This window comes from Achroia grisella, unplaced genomic scaffold (genome assembly GCF_030625045.1).
Source record: "Achroia grisella isolate CSIRO2021 unplaced genomic scaffold, CSIRO_AGI_Agris_v1 utg3972, whole genome shotgun sequence".
Lineage (NCBI taxonomy): Eukaryota > Metazoa > Arthropoda > Insecta > Lepidoptera > Pyralidae > Achroia > Achroia grisella.
This window is the reverse complement of record NW_026712838.1, coordinates 785,750-807,217: the sequence shown is the minus strand read 5'-3', so window position 1 is coordinate 807,217 and position 21,468 is coordinate 785,750. Positions and strand designations below refer to the sequence as shown.

The 21,468-nt window shown below is 34.3% G+C and overlaps 1 protein-coding gene across 1 annotated transcript; it reads right to left on the bottom strand.

Moving 5' to 3' along the window:
• Positions 1-1,681: 1,681 nt before the first annotated feature.
• On the bottom strand, positions 1,682-13,962 carry LOC131844152 (G-protein coupled receptor Mth-like). Its single transcript, XM_059192953.1, has 8 exons — positions 12,966-13,962; positions 10,480-10,706; positions 8,822-9,005; positions 6,830-6,908; positions 5,721-5,902; positions 4,749-4,941; positions 3,436-3,626; positions 1,682-2,905 (listed from the first exon to the last, which is right to left on the bottom strand). The coding sequence occupies exons 1-8, from the start codon at positions 13,960-13,962 to the stop codon at positions 2,775-2,777; spliced, it is 2,184 nt and encodes a 727-aa protein (XP_059048936.1). The 3' UTR covers positions 1,682-2,774.
• Between the last annotated feature and the right edge of the window lie 7,506 nt (positions 13,963-21,468).

The window sequence follows — 21,468 nt, the reverse complement described above, 5'->3', positions numbered from 1 at the left end:
AGCGATTCAGAACACTTATCTGATACTTGACGATAAACATGAGGCAAACGATTGATTACCTACCTAGAATCTACTTACGTACTGATAACTAAAATATAATATTTATCATTTGCCGAAACTATTACTCTGTTCCGCGGCTTTTAACCTTACAATATACTGTTTAAAAAAGTTTTACTGTTTGTAGGATTACATATACATTTTTTGCAAGTGATAATGACTGTGACAAATATGACTGTGAAATTACTGTTCATTATTTGTTTAACTTTTAACTTATAACAATTGAGGGATAAACCACTGTAAAGTTTTTTAATAATTTCTTTAAAATCACCAACTACACAAAGAAAAAGTGGCTTTATGTAGTTGGTGCTCCCTAACTCTACTCAGTTGGTATTATTATCCATATATTTTTCACTATTTGATAGACGTACAAATCCAGGATACGTCACTCTAATGGCTCTTCTTTAAGATATACAAATCTAAGTAAATTATCAGATGACACCCACAATATGTGCAATAAATAATATTAATATGTATATAGACAACAATGTGATAATACTATCACAATACAGAATATTATTGTAATGTGCTAAATGTTATTGTAAATTAGCTAAATCGAAATGGAAAATCTTCGAGATTTCCATTTTGATTTAGCTATTTATCAGTTATTTTTTTAGGGAGTCAATCGGAAGATATGGTACCCTTAATACAAGGGCTGCTTAACTAGAACCTAGATGGCACTGTATGAATTGTCTAGGAAAAAAGAAAATTAGGCGAGTGTTGACTGGTTTTTTAATGTATATGTATATGTTTATGGTGCTCCCGCCTGCATTAACGGTATAAGATAGCGGGGCACACCTGGGGCATGATAGACTGAAAATTAAGTCAGGTCAGTTCACTCATCCTTGTGAATTCACCAGGAACATATCACGATGGTTTCCAAGGTAAACCTCGAGTAGGTCAACTGGACATGGCACATTGTTAGTAATGGGCTCATTAGTTCACGTTAGTAAGAATCCCCTTCCAATCTAAGTTTATTAAAAAAAACTGAAATTAATCTGTAAAATTCCTTTCGGACTTGTCTTATTTAAAATTACTTAATACTACTACAATACAGCATTGGCAATCGGTAAAATTGTCTTCCATTACTGACATGATTAAAACAAAATAAAATGATTGATCTTACTTGATGGATCCTGCTTAGTAGTAGTAGTTGCGTGACCGTGTTCTCACGATACCTGTTGACCAGAGACTAGCTGCCTCCGTGGTACGCAACTGATGATCCAAAACCTTGTTGTTCTGAGTTGAAGCTATTCTTGAATTTGAAGATATTGATTTCGATAGTTGAAACTGCTTATTGAAGATATCTGGGACCTTTCTGTTTTAGAACTTAGTACACGACATCTGATGCAATTAGTCGAATAGGCTACTGCGCGGTACCACCGACAATAATAAAGTTCACTGTATACGTCTCGTGTAAAGCTCCCGCTTTTTCGAAAAGCTCTAAGGACCAATGTATGATAAGAACCGAAAATGTAAAAAGATTTGGTAGGTATTAATAAAAATATAGTGTTAATTAAAACTGTATATTAAAACAGATAACGACTACTAAATGCGTACTGATTTTTGAAACATAAATGTAAAATGAAAAATTAACATTGCGAAATAATGTCCTGGCTCTTATATAAATATTAATAAAAAATATTAAAAACAAATATTATAGATCATATAATTGAAATTAAAAATGAATTGGACACTTATTCTTCGGATAATTCCAGTAACATATGTAAACATCAGTGTTTCATAAATAATATTATTTTAATGATATTAGTATCTGCCATAGAACAGAATAATTATTCTCTACTTTATGGTTAACAATGAGTTATGGTTTAAACAATAACCAGTTTCTTACAAGTGCGCTGATATAAAAGTTCTTTAATACCATCTAAAAAGTACACTTACTCTAACTTACCTAAGTAATAAGATAATGAAAAAATGCAACATTATTATTAAATTACTATCAATTTACACTTCAAAATAAACACATTAACATACAGATCAAATAAACGCAACAAACATAATTATATTCAAAACTACTGCCTTATTCACGAAAACTAAATCAAACTACAGACCCACCTTAACTAATTAAAAAAATTATTCAAGGAAAGTTAATATAACAGTGCAATACCAAAATAAGTTTGGTAGCTTAACTGTTTCATGAATAAGGACTAGATAAGTCCTACTACTTGCGATACAATTGTAGTTACTATGTAGTATAATAAAAAAATAGAATGCTAAGTGCATAAGAAATACGTAAGCGTCAAAATAAGCTATACTATTAAGTTAGACCAGCGAGGTTATATAACTATAACATGCTACGATATCTAAGTTATGTTACCAACCAACCATGAGTCTATTACAAAATAAAACAAAATGTTTGCTAGAGGAATATCGCTATGCTTAAATTGTTATAATAAAGAAATAAAAAATAGTTAGATTTGTAATGTGACGCCATGGAATGTTTTAGAAGTGACAAAAGGTATATAAAGTAAAACAAAACAACATCGATGTTCCATGCGTGAGGTTCCAAATTTGAATTTTATAATTTTATTTTTAATTGTATGTATAGGTAATGGCTATTTGAGATCGCAAACACAAGCATTAGAAAACATCTGCGTAATAATATATACAAAAATCACCCAGTGAGTTATGTAGACGTGTGACAAGTTGTTATTGACAAACGTGGAGGAGTGATTGTATTTGAACTTTATTCGTCTCTATTTCTCCTTATCGTTGTTAGTTAACGATATCCTCATTGGCTCATGGCTGATGGTCCGAGACAAATAGGTTGAGGAACTGCGAGCAGAAGACGAAGGGCCATTCTTCCTCACATGTGGCTTCTCCAAACCTGTACACATTAATTTTAGTTAATTATATTATACAATTACAATAGCAGACAAGCATTCAATAAAAATCTTGGTCCTTGAATGCTTGTCTGCTGTAATGTTCAGGTAATCAGCTTTTGCATATAATAATTATGTCATACCTTCAAGGACATAGCCAAAGGAAAATATTGACTAAAATTAGATAACAATGATAAAAGTTATATTTTGATAGTTATTTCAAAATCATTTTTTATTAGGTAAAGCCATGACTAAATAAACATTAGGTAATCCACTAGTAGTATTGGAACTTGATTAATAACGACACAAATAGATAAATGAATGAAGATCGTTAGTTAAACCACAACATTAATACTAGCACATACTTGTATCTATTGGACTTTAATAACAAACTGAAATGGTGGTGGATTCCATACCATATGATACTTCCATTTCGGGACATTCCATAACATAGTTCAATTCCGGGACTTTTAATTATAAGATAACAGACATTTTGGATATATATACATACATACACATATCCACATACACGTACCCAATCGCTTCCTAATGAGGTAATATAGCTTCGGCTTGAATATGAGTATTATGAAGATGAAAACTCCTTGAAGCTCGTTTAAGAGATCAACAACGAACCAGAGCCACCACGGTTCATGTATCAAAGTAGACAGCAGTTCAGAAACCCAGCCTGCACCCATCACCACCCACAATTTGCCCGTTAATATATATCTGTAACAAATACACATATATACGTACCGATGTTAGCTTTTTGTTGTAAAAAATCATCATACGGTCATACCTATTTCTGCCATCAAACAGGTTGCTTTGTAAACTGGTTTCAGTTAAAGGGTGGAGATAAGACAATTAATTTACAGGATATGGAGGCATAATATCATAGTCCTGCGAAATGACAACGAATTAGTGTTTTGTATATTTAATGCTATTCATATAGCCGACATTTACTATGAGGTAAATCGTGAAATAGTATGCCATTACAATTAAAAAACATAATTGATACGTAATCAGAGATAAATTAATTTAACTAAAATATACGTTAAGGATATGGAATATAAAAAATGAACATGATTACGAATTTATCTTCTTTTTCAATTTAGTATTATCATGATCATCATCATCATCATGACGATGATGATCAATTTAGTAACCACCATTTACTGAAAAATTTGTTAAGATGTCAAAATGTCTCCGATTTCAAAGGTTAATTACATAGAAGCTGAATAATAATGATGATTACATAGAAACAAAACGCCCTTTTCATAAAACTACATATCTATAAAGCAAGGAGTTTTACCACAAAAAATAATACGTAAAAACGCAATGCTTACCAGTTACGTTCACTTCTAAAAAGTTGAATTATGGAATCAAAACTAAATAAAAACACAGTAATATGAATGTCTGTATGGTATCTTTTTCAATGAACTATTCTTGCTTTTCTAGTGAGGAGGGAAAAAAATATTTATGACACTGTTGTGATCTATTGATCTTTTACTGTTCCGTATTTATATTAGATAAAAGCATAAGAGGCATCTGTAGTACAATATATTAGGTCCTTAGACAATTTTCCACCACGCGGACGAAAACGTATTTTGCAATTAACAAAAATGGTATAAAAATACTAAGTTTAGAAACATGAAATTGTGACCGTATGTCATCTATATTTTGAAATAGATCAGAAATATTCTGTGTAAACTTAGCCTTGGAATTTTTAATGAATATATTGATTTAGAGATATCGACGTAAAACCTACTTGACACATTCTAAATCAAGATATTATAAAGTAATTACCAAAAAAACATTATATAGATGTTTGCAAAAATAACATATACGTACTTGGCCTGATCGATTCTGAAGCGTCGTTTGGCTCGATCTCCTGCTGAACCGGCTTGCAACCTGTGCATCTCAGATTTAACCCTCACGCAATGACGCGCGGTCAGTACCCACAATACAAAATTCATGCAAGTCACTATACCCATTGGTGCCACAAAGAAAATGTAATGTGGCCAATCGGAGTTGTCATTTTGAACTGAAACAATTACAATGTAATGTAATGTGAACTCTACGCAATTAGCCTCTTATTTGGGCCGTTGTGCGTTTAGAGCCGAGACTACTAAAGTATCCAAAACAATTACAATATTAGATAATTGTAATATTATATCCGTAATGTTACAATCTATATAGTCGCTGAGGAAAATCTTTCAACATATCTGTAAGACAAATTGTCATTTTAAACTGATCTACTTTATACTACAGACTATAGCAGAGTATAAAAGATCGGACAAAAATTTGCGAGATACACACAATTTGTTATTATGATTATAAAGATAAGTAACATTTATTTATTTAACAACAATTATAAAACAGTAAAACTGAATTTATTTTTTAATTTAAGCTTATGGAATGTGATTTCCATAAATTATAAGAGTAAGTAAGTAAGACCAAGTATATAATTAGTCTAAATATTACATTATAATTCTAGACGTTCTTTTATAAGTTCCTTTTTAATATACTTTTTATTATTACGATATTTAGTTAAAATATTACTAATATTTTACGGCACTATTTATACTAAAGCATACATCCATTCTAATTAACTGATTTAAATATTTTTTTCTTTATAAATATGGTATTTAATATACAAAGAGAATGACAAGACTAATAAACTATTGTATTCATGAATACAAAATTTTGAATTGTGTGAGTAATGAAATCTGCAAACATCAGAAGTAAAGCGGTGTGCGAAATCGTAACACCATCGAGGCCGTCGCTATGAAGTAACCTTTAAATATATAGTATTATACTCACCAGCACCAAACCAACACAGGCCGCTGTCCATGTTTGAGTCTAGTAAAGGTGAAACAGGATAGGTGTCAAACAAGAAAGTTGCGAGTGTGAGAAGAATCGAGCTACTCCATGCGTATACGGAGTACCATATAAACCTATTTCTTTGTGACTTTCCTTTCTGCAAAGATCGTGTACGGACATGGCTGTAACAAAATATCACCCAATAAAAATGTACCACTGGTAATGAGAGTGATCGCTGGTTTGTTTGTTTTAGTGTTTGCACAATGAAGATTTGTTGCAGTCCAAAGACGAAATGCAGCAAACAATCTTGACATCACTCGCATTTATCAACTCTATTTACTGCAATTGTTGTAAACAATCATGTTTATAATACACTAGCTTTTGCCCGAGGCTTCGCTCGCGTTAATTTATCCCCTTAGGGGTGAAATTTATCAAAATCCTTTCTTAGGGGATGCCTACGTCATAGTAGCTTTATGCATGCAAAGTCTCAGCCCGATTGGTTTAAAATTGATTAAGTTTTATACAAACTTTCATCACCTATTTTATCCCCTTGGGGGTAGAATTAATAAATATTCTTTCTTAGCGGATGCCTACGTCATAACATCTATCTGCATGCCAAATTTCTGCCCAATCCGTCCAGTGGTTTGGGCTGTGCGTTGATAGATCACTATGTCAGTCACCTTTGAGTCATATATATTTAGATATTAAAATTATTTTCATGTTTTTGTTCAATTTTTTCTCTATATATATCAATATAAATATAAATATCATCTGGGTTTTAGGAACAAAACTTCAGTGAACCCATTTAAACTAACTTAATTAAATATGCGCAAGCGAAAATGTTTTAGCAAGCTTTCTTAGTGTAAGTACATATATACAAAAAATAATACAATTACTTCTACTACATTTTTTCTACCACATTGATAGGCACGTATCTATTCTATTCAACATATTCATATATGTGGATTATTTTTTTAGTTTTGTTGGTGTGGTGACATATTAGAGGATATTGTTACACGGAATGAAGTCACGTGCACGATAATCCAGTTAGTTGCTCATTCTTATCCGTAGATAATATTTGATTTAGACGGATATTGTATTTTACTTACCCAAATGTCCACCAGATGTCGATGCACATGACATTCAACCAGGCAAATGCAGCGACAAAACCGAAATATATTCCATACCCTGTATAAAAATATCATAAAAAATATTATTGGCTTACTCAATGTCATATTATTTTAATTAAAATTATAATATATTAATTTAAATTTATTACTAGTATTTACATAACCTAATTGTACAACTAAGAACCTAAAATTAGAAAGCTAAAAAAAAATATATAATATGTTGACTAAAATATATTATTAAAAGGGGTCCCTTTAGGCAAATTATTATTATTAAAATTACACTTCTGAATATTGCCCTACTAATTACAAGCATAATATATACCTACTAGCTATTACCAGCGATTTCGTCTGCTTTTTCTGAGATAAAACATATCCTATACCATACAGGTATAGGATATGTTTTATCCTTCTATATTTTATATTTTATCCTTTATCCTTGAAACAATCTAACCTCATGTCAAGACCCAATAAGTTGCTGTCGTGAAAAGGTAACAAAGTAACCGACTGTCTATGTAATCGGGCACACTTTCACGTTTATTATATTAGTAAGCATAGTATGTATAGTACCTACACATACTATAATACATAAACATAAACATTTTTTTTATCGAGTATCATGATTAAATGAGGTTGTTTATCAATTTCTGATTATTTGTTTCGCGTTATCTACGCCATACGGTTTCTTTTGAGCAATCAAAAGCGCTTCTTCTGATAGCGTATGAACTTGCTATGATAAATATTCATCTGCCTCAGTTATTTCAACTCCAAGCAGCTTTTCTGTAAACGTGTTGTAGTTGCAGGGTAAAAAAAGACCCTAAAATTATAGAAGAATAGGCATAACTTCAAGGCATTAAGAAAGTGGAGCTGATGTCGGAGATGTTGAAAAGTTATCGTCTGTCGTGGTATGTGCATGTAATGCATAGGAATAAAGATAATATTTTAAGGAAGGTTTACATGTGAATGTGGTGATGAATAGGCATGACATTTTCGTCCTCAGGAATGGCGACGTATAAGGGGTACGACACGACAGCCGTTGTTTTATAATACGTATATGTGCGTTTTTCAATATTCATGTATGTACATAAGCGTCGATAGACAGTATAATTACCCAGTATGTTGTTAACACCTTAAGAACTGGAACGCATATTATAAGGACAGTACACAATATTTCTTATTACTTACTATTTCTTATTTCTTAGTCTATGTCACATTAAAATTAATGAAAGCATCAACTTTAAAAGATTATCACTAAATTACCTGGATCCGTCATGTACATTACATACATACATATACATAAATCAAAGAAAATGTTATCCATAATAGGATGTTTATGTAATACATATTTAGATAAGCTATATAATTATATATATTAATTGCAATTTACTAAATTAAGCAAATATGAAAATATTATGATTTTACGTTTTTCATAATATTCATTATATTCATAAAATATTCTAAAACTTGAGGACTCTGGAGATATAATATATATAACAAGTATTACATGTTCAAAGCTGTATATTTTTACGCCTCTTGGTATAACGAATACACATTTTACTAATTACATATTTAGGTATGTTATATGATGTCTCCGGAGTTTTAGAATATTTTCCAACGTATCATAATTAATAACGTAAATTCATGATATTTTCACATTTACTTAATTTAGTAAATTATATAAAACCTTTATATATACCTATACATAGGTACATAATTCTTCTGTAAGTGTGTTTGTCACCTAACACCTCCTAAAGCTAGATCAGTGTGTATGTTTTAAGTAGTTTGTAGATGGTTTGAAAACATAGTCAAATGTAGGACACATTTGATTTATCACCAGATACATTTAGAGTCCAGAGTAGACTCTATTAATATTAGAGATGTGCTTAGTGACAAAAATAGCCGATAAAGAAGTCATACACAAACGATTTTATATAAACAAATACTCTAGTATTACTATACTACTAACTGACTCACCAAGTAGTGTACATATGAGAGTATTTTCAACGACATCATACTGTACTCGTGCAAGGCATGAGTACGCAAGCAGCATCATACTCAGGTGACATGTGAGAGTCCGGCCATGTTTATTCCTCAGCTCCGGCAGCGTACAATACACCAACAATGTCAGCGCCAAGCATACGCTCGATATGCTTATGAGCTGTTCGTGAAATTAAAAAAATATAATAATTAATCATAGGACAAAAATTTAAATAGGATAAAAATTGTTTTATAAATCTTAAAATTGCGGATTAATGTATAATCCATTTTATCCAGCGGCATAAGTTACGTTAAAATGTATCCTATAATTATAGCAAACGAAGAGCGAATCTGTTTGTATACTAAATTGTATTCCATACAAACATCAAAAAATCTTTAGCAATTTCTTTTATTAATATAAAATTATTATATCACTGAAAATTGTTCAGCAATCACATTGTTATTTAAATTCAGTTCCAAGCGTGGTAATTCCTTGTGGTGGTAGATTGTCGTTGTTGACCTTTACAGATTCTATAGATGAAAATGAGAACGAGTGCAGAGCTCTCCAGTACAGAACTCCAAACACGAGAAAGATCATTTAGAGCAGCTGATAACAATTCCTGCTAGAAGTTAAATTGATCAGATATTCAATGCAGGCTGTCATCATTATTTAAGCTATAGCAACTTAAGACAATAAACGTCCCAGCATTTATTTTCTAAACATAATCGTATAAACCATTACCATTCATTCTTCGGTAGTTGGCAATTAAATTAGAAATTAATAAGTTTTTAATAATCTTACAAAATACATAGAAGTACAGTAGATAAATTTGTTGAAAAAACCTATATGATATATGTGATTGATATACGACAAATTGTTCAAATTGCATTACTATAATAGAAACACTAGTTCTTTTATCAGTACAAGTAATTGTAATTCTATTTGTCATATTCCTGCCTACGTCATTAATTATATTGATTAAGGTACTTAATTAAAATCACCAAACATAACAACTTATCTAAAGAAGGCTTACTATACACCACAAGCGGAGGCGGTAGTACATGTTTAAAATTAGTTTTTTAAAATCATTAAGGCATATAAAGTTCCTACCTGTTTTCACAGTTTTATGCTAATAATTTAACTAAAAAGTTGTTTTTTTTTCATCCACATGGATTAAAAATAAAGTCTTGTCATGTGTGTGTCTCTATCAGTACCGGAAATCGTTCTGGATGACAATAATGATGTTAAACACTACCCAAACTTTTAGAATAGGGTTACCTAATAGCAGTTCCCCCTGGAAACGACAGTTGGTAAGTCGTCATTTTGTGATGGCGGACTAACTGACGTGCACGGTGATTTTTTTGGCGATCAGAACGGATAAATTTAGTGGCTATTAGCATAGGCACACTTGTGATCTATTAATCTTCACAAGTCGAACGATTACACTTCCCAAAGAAGGCTGAAGTGCCGAAGGAAGTTGATTTATGAATAAGTGTTTTTAAAGATAAGTACAGTGAAAGATAGGATGAACATCTATTCAGTCAATTATGGTCTAATTCACCAAGAATTAACTGGAGTGGTTTCCAGAGTGGACCGCGTGGAGGTCACTTTCATAAGATACATTGCAACAATGTATATAAAAATATATACTCACTACAAAAGAAATTTGGAAATCATTATATTGTGATGGCGGTGCTATCAAACAGATTACCGCAGTTACTGTGACATCATCCTGACAGTCGCGGGTGTCAAAAGTTTCGATACAATAATCGTTCCCAACACTTATAGTGTATGTCAGGTACTGGAAATCCTTGACGGATGATCTATTCAGAGCTGTTCTTCCATTTGGACAATCAAGGCCAGTGCGAATGCCCAATGTATCTAAAATATAGAAAAGTGATATAGTAAACTGTAATTAAATGTACCCATTAGAAAGCAACATAAAAGTCAAAATGAAACACTGCGCATAGCAGTGACAACAAAATCCTTCTGTCGTAGCAAACCAACTGCTTCAGTATAGCGGCTTGCCAAAAACGACACTGAATCTTGACCCTTTTTGTGTCGTCACTGGGAACCGCAACGGTACAAAAGAAAAGGCGCTCAAATAGAGCCACTGTGGCACTCACTGCACCCAACTTCCTGTTGCGTGCAGCAACACCGACCACGGCACTACGCTACCAAGGTTCAGGGTATTATTGACTACATATACACGAAGAGTACCCTGAAATGGAGGGCGACGAAGCTGGAGTAAAGCTGCCCACCCACATGCTGCCCACCTTCAAGAAGGAGGACTACTGGCCAAAGGGGGTGGTATATTGACGCTACCGTGACCGTAGCTTGCCATCGTCAATGCCGTTATCACAGAGACGATTTATATTTATATTATAATTACATATGTACGTTAGTAGTTAGTCGTTTGACGTCCTCGGTGATATAGTGATCCGGGACCATCAGATGTAAAGCGGTGTGCTAGACATCGCTTTACGTCTGATGGTCCCGGGTTCAATTCATCGCACGGCACAAACATTTGTATCGGTCTGGGTATTTTCTAAGTACAATATGTATGTATTTACGAAAAACAATTATCTATGTATTTGTATCAATTACCCATAACACAAGCTTTAGCTAGCTTAACTTGGGTCTAGACGGCGCTGTGTGAATAGTCCTGAGATTACTATTATTGTAATTAGTCTGTAAATTATTTATAATATGGGCCATTAGTAGCCTAAAATAAATAAATAAAAAAAAAGAAAATCGAAAATAAAATCCAATAAATACTCATTCAAATAAGCGATTGTCGTTATATTTAAAAACATCTAATAATTTTACGGCAACTGATAATAATAATTTGAACTTTGATAATAATAATTTTAATTGACTGAACTATAATAACAATAAATTTTTTTTTTTCCACTTTTGTTCTCCATCTTTCCACTTCGAAGTTATTTATTAACACCAGAAAAAATACGTTTAAATTATGCCTACACTACATGTCTGACATATTTTTTTTGTGGGGACTTAATGCTTATTTATTTACTACATACAAAATAAATATATCTTGACTAAATAGCCAAGAGCGAATAATAAGATTATTCCTCTTGACTATTTGATTGGTTTAAATAAATAGCTATCATATAGTAATTACTAATAACCTAAATATAGTATACATATATGCATAGATATATATAGATATCAATATATACTATCTATTAATTAGACATCGATAAGTTAATAACCCATATATAAGTACAGTTGAAGACAGCGGAGTGAATGAACTTTTGTGGTCATTATTTGCATTTAACAAGATTACTGATACAGTGGCCTGCTAGGAAATATAATTAGAGATTTTATTCCACAAAAAGATCCCCTAGTCGTGACTAAATTAGTATGGAATCGACATAAAATACTTTACCATATATATGGGTTGTATTTTGAAGAAAAAAAAGATATCAGTGTTCGTTTGTTGGTAACGAATGCACTCAAATAGTACTTAACTGATTTTAAAAAGTAATAAGTGAGTAACTTGGACAGTATTTAAAAAAAATTAATTACACCCGTACGAGGTCGCGAAAGTTTGTGAGTATGGATGGATGTTTGTTACTCTTTCGTGCAAAATACTAACTGAACGGATTTTGATGAAACTTTACAATAAAATATATTATACATCATCATCATCATCTCAGCCTGGAAGACGTCCACTGAACAAAGGCCTCCCACAAAGATCTCGCTCGTGCTCGGTCGACGACGCTCGGTCCTGCGCTGCTCTCATCCATCGCCTTCCAGTCATCGTAACCAGATCGTCGGTCCACCTTGCTGGAGACCTTCCCCCGTTGCGGTCCGCGGTCGAGGACTTTATTGCCCCAACGCTCACCTGTCCTAGAACTTATGGGCACTGCCCTTTGCCACTTCAGTTTCGCAATTCTACGGGCTATGTCGGTCACTCTGGTTCTTCTGAAGATCTCCTCATTTCTGATTTGATCACGCATTCAGAATAACATATAGGCTTTCACGCGGTTGAAACCGCTGGTACAGTAAAATAGCTGTTTAAAATTAAAATGATTTTAATTCTATAAAGTTGTTTGAAACCCAAAATATTTAGGTTGTTAATTACTATAATCTGGAATCGTAATGTTTACTTGCCTTCGATATTTTTGTAGTGTTCCTGTAAAGGGTCCAAATATGAAGAAATGTTGAAGTACACCGCTTCATCATCATCAGCGTTAGGTACGCAACTGCTATTAAATTTACCACAGTGTCGGGGTTTAAAATGATATCCCACAGGGCAGCATTTTCTCAGACAGTATGCATCGAATTTAGAACAATCATTTGTACAAACTCGAGCTACCACTTCTCCCTTAACGTATTCACGGTCTACACACCACTCACCACTAGGAATTATATATTTGTTTGTTCCAGTTCTGCTGCCTACTTTTAACATTCTTCCTTCGATGTCTATTGTATATTTGTCTTCACTCAACTCTACAGCATATTCATTTGATTTACAATGTAGTTCAAAATCTATTTCATATATCTTGCTACCGGTATTATAATTCGTAAGTTGCTTCATTAACCAATTATCTTTACTGTACTCTGCAGAGTTTCTACATACATGATATACGGTATCATATCTCTGACTCCCAGGACAACACTTACGAACGTGATCTATTGTTAAAGTCGATCTCAATGTGTCTCTGGTTTCGTTTTTGACACAGGCTAATGCAACAGTTTTAGGAACTATCTGTATAGATATATCGTTTACAATTTCCAATACAAGTCTGTCGTAACAAACATCGTTATCAGTTGTAATTTCAAAATTGTCTCCAATTGTACGTATTAACTCTAATTGGCACTTCTCAGGCATATAAAATTGAACATTTTCACTTTTTACCACTAAAAGAGGAACAACGTCACTGGAGACATTATAATTTTCTCTTGCTTCAGCATTTAAACATACATATCGTACGTCAAGAGTAATATTTAAATCAACTATCACTTTAATAAGGTTCTGGTCTTCCGGGCAACACTTATGAAATATGGGTACATCTGCACTGTTTATACTTAAGGTAAAAAAAGTTAACACAAAAATGTGTAGCAAAATAGTTTTAGGAAAGCTAACGGAATTTTCGTGAGGAAACATGTTTGAAATATTCACACCAACTGGTGGGTATCCATAGGTCCGTTATAATTTTTTTAGGCCAGTAGTATATTGCGTGCGGCGTTTTCCGTTGCGGCGACGGATATAATGACGATTCTTTGGATTCCGGCGTGGCCCACAGATCACGATTGGTCGTGGAGGTTATTTCGACGTTAAACTTTCAGATTATACAAAACTCAAACCAATTCACTCACTACAATTCAATATATCAACGCTCTGATCTGCACGAACTTTTAATGCCGACTTCTTAGTTGCTCTTACTATAAAAACATCCGACTTTTGATAACACTGTTTATAAACATAACTTCTAAATATAAAGCTTCACACACCACTTCGCAATATTATCTATACCATCAATTCTCAAGCGGGGGGTCGCGATTCCTGGAAGGGTCAAGTTTGTTTTTAAGGGGGATCGCAGTCTGTAGAAAAGTTATTAATACAAACTACATATAGGTAAAATACATGTATTAAAACGACACATGTATATACACGAAAGATACATGTATTTAAACGAATCATGAATTTTAGTGTAATGTTATAAATTAAATATTAAAATGTAATACCTAAATACTATAACTGAAAAACTTAACTTTGTTTCAATAAAATTATTAAGTATGAATATTAATTAATTAATGCGATATTTGGATTTTTTTCTCACTCAAAAGTACTTAAGTAAATTGTTTTGGAGTGATAACAGACGATTTCTGTATTTAGTTTTCAAAAGCATTGAAGAGAAACGTCTTTCGCATAAATAAGAAGTAGTAAAAAGCTATCAATACAAATTTTATTATCACGCCACTGCTTTTCCCAGCTATCGTTTTCGCGTCACCTGTATACCGCAATGCATTTATTCCATTCAAAATATTTCGTTTTGCGTTGCTTCAATTAATGCGTTAAAAAGATCTTCTGCTGTTGTTCTACTAGGAATAGATTTTTTAAAATAAGTGACTCGAAGAATTCGGTTTGCATTGTGTATGCAAGATGAGTGTCTGGTTTCTAAACGCAGGAGTAATTTTGAAGGCTTCATGCTTTCTGCCGATAGGACACGAGAACGAACAATGCAATAAACTCATATTTTAAATATATATCGTTGTATACCCTGTTCTTATTCTTCACTGTTTGACTAGCTTTTTATTGTTTTCTATTTATAAAAATGAATCACTGAATGAGTAAAATATGATGGTACGGTACAAGATATTGTGATATGTACAAAATGTATATATACTTCCCTGCACCACTTCTCTAAGAATGTAAATAATAATGGAGCTCGGCCTTGCGTCCTTTTGTTTTTATAACTAATGCAATTAACATAAGTATATAAACCTATCCTAGCGTACGTGCTACGGGATACGCAAGTGAATTATTTGACAAGTTCGTGGAAGTAAACCGCAGGTTAAAACCAGTGAAGGCTAATAATATGTATATTTTTTTACTGAGTGGTGCTGTCCAGTAGCACTGTGATCTGCATCTATTGTCTCTCGCGCACTCTTTTTCAAAGTTAGCTACGTAGAACCGTTAGAGACATGAATTGAAAGATATCCTTAGTGTAGCGAACTCCTTGATAGGTTTTTGTACTATTTTTAAATTTTATAATAATATTCTTTGACATATTCTTTTTGTTACTTTCTATTATATATCGCTGTCATACTAGTCGCATTTTATTTAATCTCCGTATTTTCCTCATTAAAACCCTCAGCACCTCTCACTCATCAGACACATTTGATACCTCCGCTTCATTTTGGTCCTTCTACCTATTATATTTACAGCGCACCTATTTTTCATAGTTCATTTTTCGTAGTTATAGGTATCATTATTAATTTTCATTGTATTTTCTAATTACATATTTATTCTCATTCTCTTGATCACCCGCAATAAAAGTAGAGTCATGTCATCTGTACCCGCACAAAGTTGTACCATCTCACAAGTCAACCCACAGACTACCAATAGTAGTCGGGATGGCAGTAAAACTCGTAGTATACGATCGACTCAAACCGGGTCGAGCCACTCATCTGCCACCGTTAGGGCCCAAAAGGCCGCTGCAGAGGCAATGGCCTTACGTCGTCGTCTAGAGCGTGAGTTGGATTTTGCTGCACGGGAACAGAAGCGTGAAGAACAACAACGTGAGCGTGAAGAACAACAGCGTAAGCGTGAACGACAACTGTCGGCTCTACAGGAAGAGGTTGAAAATAGCGAGCTACGTGCCGAGTTAGCAGCTATTGAAGCCTACGACAGCTATCACGGAAGTCTTGCAAGTCATCACAATTCAACCAGGGTGGTAAATGATACAGAGAGGTGGGTGGAAAATACTAAGTTTATTAAAAACCAAGGAGATATAGGTAATAGGGTCATTTCCGCAATTGAATGTGAACAACAAGGTTTTGTTCCATCTGCCGGTTGTCCGGTACTACCACCGACAACCACACGGCCAACTGCATCCCCTGTTATACTTTCTATGCGACAACATAATAATATAATTAGTGTGCCCGAGGCGGTGGACATCACGCCCCCGCTCGTTAATACGGACACAAATATTTTTAAAATTGTAGCGGACACCGCTGCAGCAGCGAAAGCTCTCGCGTCCAGCCGAGGGTCCAATCCCGACCTATTTCCATTTTCAGGGAACCCACTTCAGTGGCTACATTTTAAACGCATCTACGAGCTCACTAAAAATAATTTCTCTACATTAGGCAATCTATCCAGACTTCAGAGTGTACTGAGAGGGCCCGCGCATGACGCTGTCGCGGCATTACTGATGGCAACGGATAACCCGGACGAAGTCATACGCGCACTTGAAGAGAACTTCGCGCGTCCCGAGTTGATCGTGTTCAGGGAAGTATCTCAATTAAAAAATCTTCCACGTCTGGGCACTGATCTCAAAGAACTCGCTACTCTTGCCAATAGGGTACGTAATTCCATAGCCACAATTAAATTATTAAACAAGACAGAATACTTACACTCTCCAGAGCTTTTTTACGCAGTATTAGGGAAATTGAACCCTACAATTAAAATTAGGTGGACAGATTTTGCCACACAAAATACCACAACACGTCCAAAATTAGAGTTGTTGTCTGAATTTTTAAGGCGTGAACTAGATCAACATATACGTTTTGGGCTGTCGCCTGAGTCTAGTTCAATGCAACCTTTTTTTAGTGAGAAACAATCATTTCGGCGTGAAAATATTAACACAATGACACATACTACTAACAGTGACAGATGTGACAACAGGAAAATATTATGTTCATTTTGTAAAAAAGATCATAATATTAAATCATGTTCAGAATTCAAAATTTTATCTGTAGATGAAAGATGGCAATGGCTACGACAAGCGAAAGTTTGTTATCGGTGTTTACGAACTAGTTCACATCAGTGGAAAACATGTAAAGTAAAGCCATGCAATATCGACGGGTGTCGCATTCGTCATCATCCTTTACTTCATCGACATTCATCTAGTTCACATAAGGCCAGTGTTTCACAAACTACAGATATTAATGTCACGGATGTGTGTAGTGTAGGAAATAGTCAGTCAATTCCCAAATGTTCAAAGTCATCTGAAGACAATCTTTTTGTGTCTACTACTCATACCGGAACACAACAACCTACAGCTAGTCGTCCGCGGGCATTTTTAAAGGTGATACCTATCACAGTCTCGGGACCTAGAGGGAGTTGTGATGTCTTCGCACTTCTCGATGACGGAAGTACAGCCACTTTAATCGACAGTAGTGTAGCAACGCGCATAGGCGCGACAGGACCGCAACACACGATTACTGTGAATGGTATTGGTGGTCTTCAACGACATGTTAGGATATCATATGTCGATTTTTATATTAAGGGTAGACACACACAAGACACATTTTTAGTAAAAAATGCTAAAGCCATGGACTCATTATCTTTACGTTCTCAAACAATTAATCGTGAAGATATTGAATCGTTCTCACACTTAAACGGTTTAGTTGATGAGCTAACACATGAGGATGCCACTCCAACAGTCTTAATTGGAGCTGGGGATTGGCATTTATCAATCAATCGTGGCATTCGCATCGGTAACAAGAACGAACCCGTGGCCTGCTTAACGGCACTAGGCTGGACATTATATGGAAATTCTTCAAATAAAATTGAAGTAGATTTTGTTAATTACGGAATGTTTATGGAACCATCTAACGATGATAATTTTGAATCTTTTTCGTATTATTCTCCAGAAACCTGGCCAGTGAAGCCTAATGTCGCACCAGTTCGTGGGGAGCGGAAATGTCAACCGCATGAATTGGTGGGATTTACTTCTTTTAGCATAGGTTTAACTACTCCAGTCACTACTAATTTTAATTATATTAACGACTGGATCCGTCGGGTCCATCAATATGCAACTATGTTTAAAAACATTTTGAATAAAATTCGAAATTCTAAATTATCTGGCGATTTCAGATTTCTGTCTCGCCATCGCTCAACGTCCACTAGTCTATCACCGTTAGGGGGCGCTCTACATAAAACTGAGGAACGACACATCTTGCTGCATACACAACTCGACAGTTTTGGAGAAGAATACAGATTGATTCTCAATTATAAACAACCTCATGATGATCGCTTGATTAAACTATTACCAAACATCAGAGATGACAAACTGCTGTATTTGTCTGGCATCTATAATCCAGTCGCCAAGTTCCTAATATTGGTCGACGACCACCACTTAGTCGGACATCAATTGCTGCATTATGATCGTCGACTGGCAGACCATGCAAACCTCGAATTGGTGATACATGAGCTACGACAAAGATTATGTGAGCCGACCTACGAAATACAGCACGATCCGTGGCCAGTGTGCAGTCTGCAGGATTCGCAGAACTCTACATTTACAGAAGTGTACCATTTGGGCTCAATCACCGTCACGCCAACAAAGCACTATTTAAACCTTATCTACATGTCTGTCAGGCCGACCTATTTATTTATCGAAGATAGTACTCAGCCGGTCTGCCAATTTCACGACAATGAGTTCCAGACGATTTATCGCCAGAAAAAGAGTTCCAACTACCATGTTCTCTGATAATGTTACTGCCTTCGTTGGAGCCTGTCACATTCTCAAGGAATTACTCACATCTTATGTAAAAGATTTGTAACCACAAAAGGCATCACCTGGAAGGCTGAGACCATCGTACATCCACGCCTTTGTCTCAAACAATCAAATTAACACTATCGCATTTTCTCATTGGTACATCATTATACAAAGTTTCAGTACTCAAAAGAACTGGATTTAATTGAGAATTCAGATTAAATGCAATCTGTACAACTGTTTGATGACTTCTGAAACCGGTGGATATATGAAGCGCTTCCTTCCCACAATGCAACAAGAACTACACGGACGCATGGGCAGGATTTACAAATTAGGGATTTAGACATAAGTGTGATAAGAGTAGTGGACGTTGCCACATCAGGAGGCACGCTACTGCGACCGCTTAAAAAACTAGTGAAGTTGACCACTTAAGGTCTCCTGACCTTGGCCTGCTTACTAGTTGGTGCAGTTCTGCACGAGGGGTAGGATGTAGCGAACTCCTTGATAGGTTTTTGTACTATTTTTAAATTTTATAATAATATTCTTTGACATATTCTTTTTGTTACTTTCTATTATATATCGCTGTCATACTAGTCGCATTTTATTTAATCTCCGTATTTTCCTCATTAAAACCCTCAGCACCTCTCACTCATCAGACACATTTGATACCTCCGCTTCACTTAGGATCGATGGTTTGTATCTCCTCAGGATAGAGTGTGTACTTTCCAAAGGAATTACCTACTTTTATTTATGCATACACATGCAAGCACATAGGATAGCGTTTCCTCAGCTTGGCAAAATCTACAGATTATTTTTGAGGTCAGGTCAAAAGCAATGGCCTATTATTATCTATAATGGTCTTTTGAATGTACTAATACTGGTATATACTACTAGTGATTCAGTGCTTCCTGTTTGGTTATTCGTTTGAGATGTTTCAGTTTTTGGCAACGAGTCACAGAAGGTGTACAGGGCCCGGTTAGGCTAATATAACGTGGAGCTGCTAAAAATACCGCGTTATGTACTTATTATTATAATATTACGGTGACGGGGTCGCAAGACTTTTTAGTTAACTTTTTGACTTTTTTGTGGGTCGCGACATAAAAATGGTTGAGAAACGATGACCTATACAAATAATTTAAATATTGCGGTAACTTTGCACGTGATATGGGGATACACTATCCGACTGTACTTACCGTATGGCATCAACAATCGTACTGCAAATAGAACTCTAAACAACAAAGAAAGCGATTCAGAACACTTATCTAATACTTGATAAAAATCATGAGGCAAACGATTGATTACCTAGAATATAAAGTACTTACGTACTGATAACTGAAATATATTATTTATCATTTGCCAAAATTATTGCTCTGTTCCGCATCTCTGCTTCCGTCAAGTATGATATAAATATGGTATATATTTAACGACAAAATTTCATTCAAAAAAAATTTTTTTTTATTATTTGAGTACTTGAATTTGATTCTGAAATTGAAAACAATAAATGTAAGTACCTACGTGTATATTAATTTTTCTCATTTCGCATTAAACCAACCGTCGTCGGTCATATCTTCATATGATAATGACTGTGACATGTGATAAATATGAAATTTGTTCCATTATTTTATTAAACGCCGAAATACAAATACAATGAACTGATAACTCAATTGAGGGATAAACCACTGTAAAATAAAGATATAACTATTTATTTCCTAAAGTGAACCAACAATACAAATCCACTCACTAACAATTTAAAAATAGAGTACGGGAGGGATGTAGACTCCTGTACCACTGCACCGATTGATAATCTTTCACTCTTTGCATGACGTAGTGCTTGATAATAGAATACAACTCTATAAAGATTATAGGTATGTCTATAGAATACCTATAGAATGTTCTTGCAATTCCCTATTTCGTTTGGGAATTCGAGCCATTACCACAATACTACTATGTATATATAACTAGGGTACTATGAGTTTTGTTGAATGAAATTGTTACTTATAGACCTTAAGGAACTATTGTATTGAATTTAGAAAACCCGAATTATATTTGTACCATATGAAATTGACAATTTTTTTTTCTCTCATGGAAAGATACACACATCTTTCCGTTGATAAAATAATCTTAAAGTAACAAAAGAAATAGTAGACGAATATTAGAAGAAATTCTGTCTATTAAAAAGTAATCATTAGAACCACACCAGAATCTAGATATCGCTTGATATGCGCACAAAAAATACAATGGAACCGAAAATATTCTGCTTGTGAAAACGGTTCATAAGCTTCCCCCCTATTAACACAGAGCGCCAATTGTCATTACTTTAGACATGAAACCTACTAGTGAAAAGTAGTAAAAATTAAACTATTAAATATACTTTCCTACATACGACATAAGACGTTATCAGAATTAGCTCTGTTATTATTTGATGTGAATCACACATTACTGACTTT

Excerpts from the sequence above, each read along its gene's own strand:
- LOC131844152 (XM_059192953.1), bottom strand. The coding sequence starts at position 13,962 with ATGTTTCCTCACGAAAATTCCGTTAGCTTTCCTAAAACTATTTTGCTA. Across the intron at positions 6,909-8,821 it reads TCTCATATGTACACTACTTG|GGTATGGAATATATTTCGGT; the intron begins GTGAGTCAGTTA and ends ATTTTTATACAG. Across the intron at positions 5,903-6,829 it reads GACATCTGGTGGACATTTGG|CCATGTCCGTACACGATCTT; the intron begins GTAAGTAAAATA and ends ATTTTGTTACAG.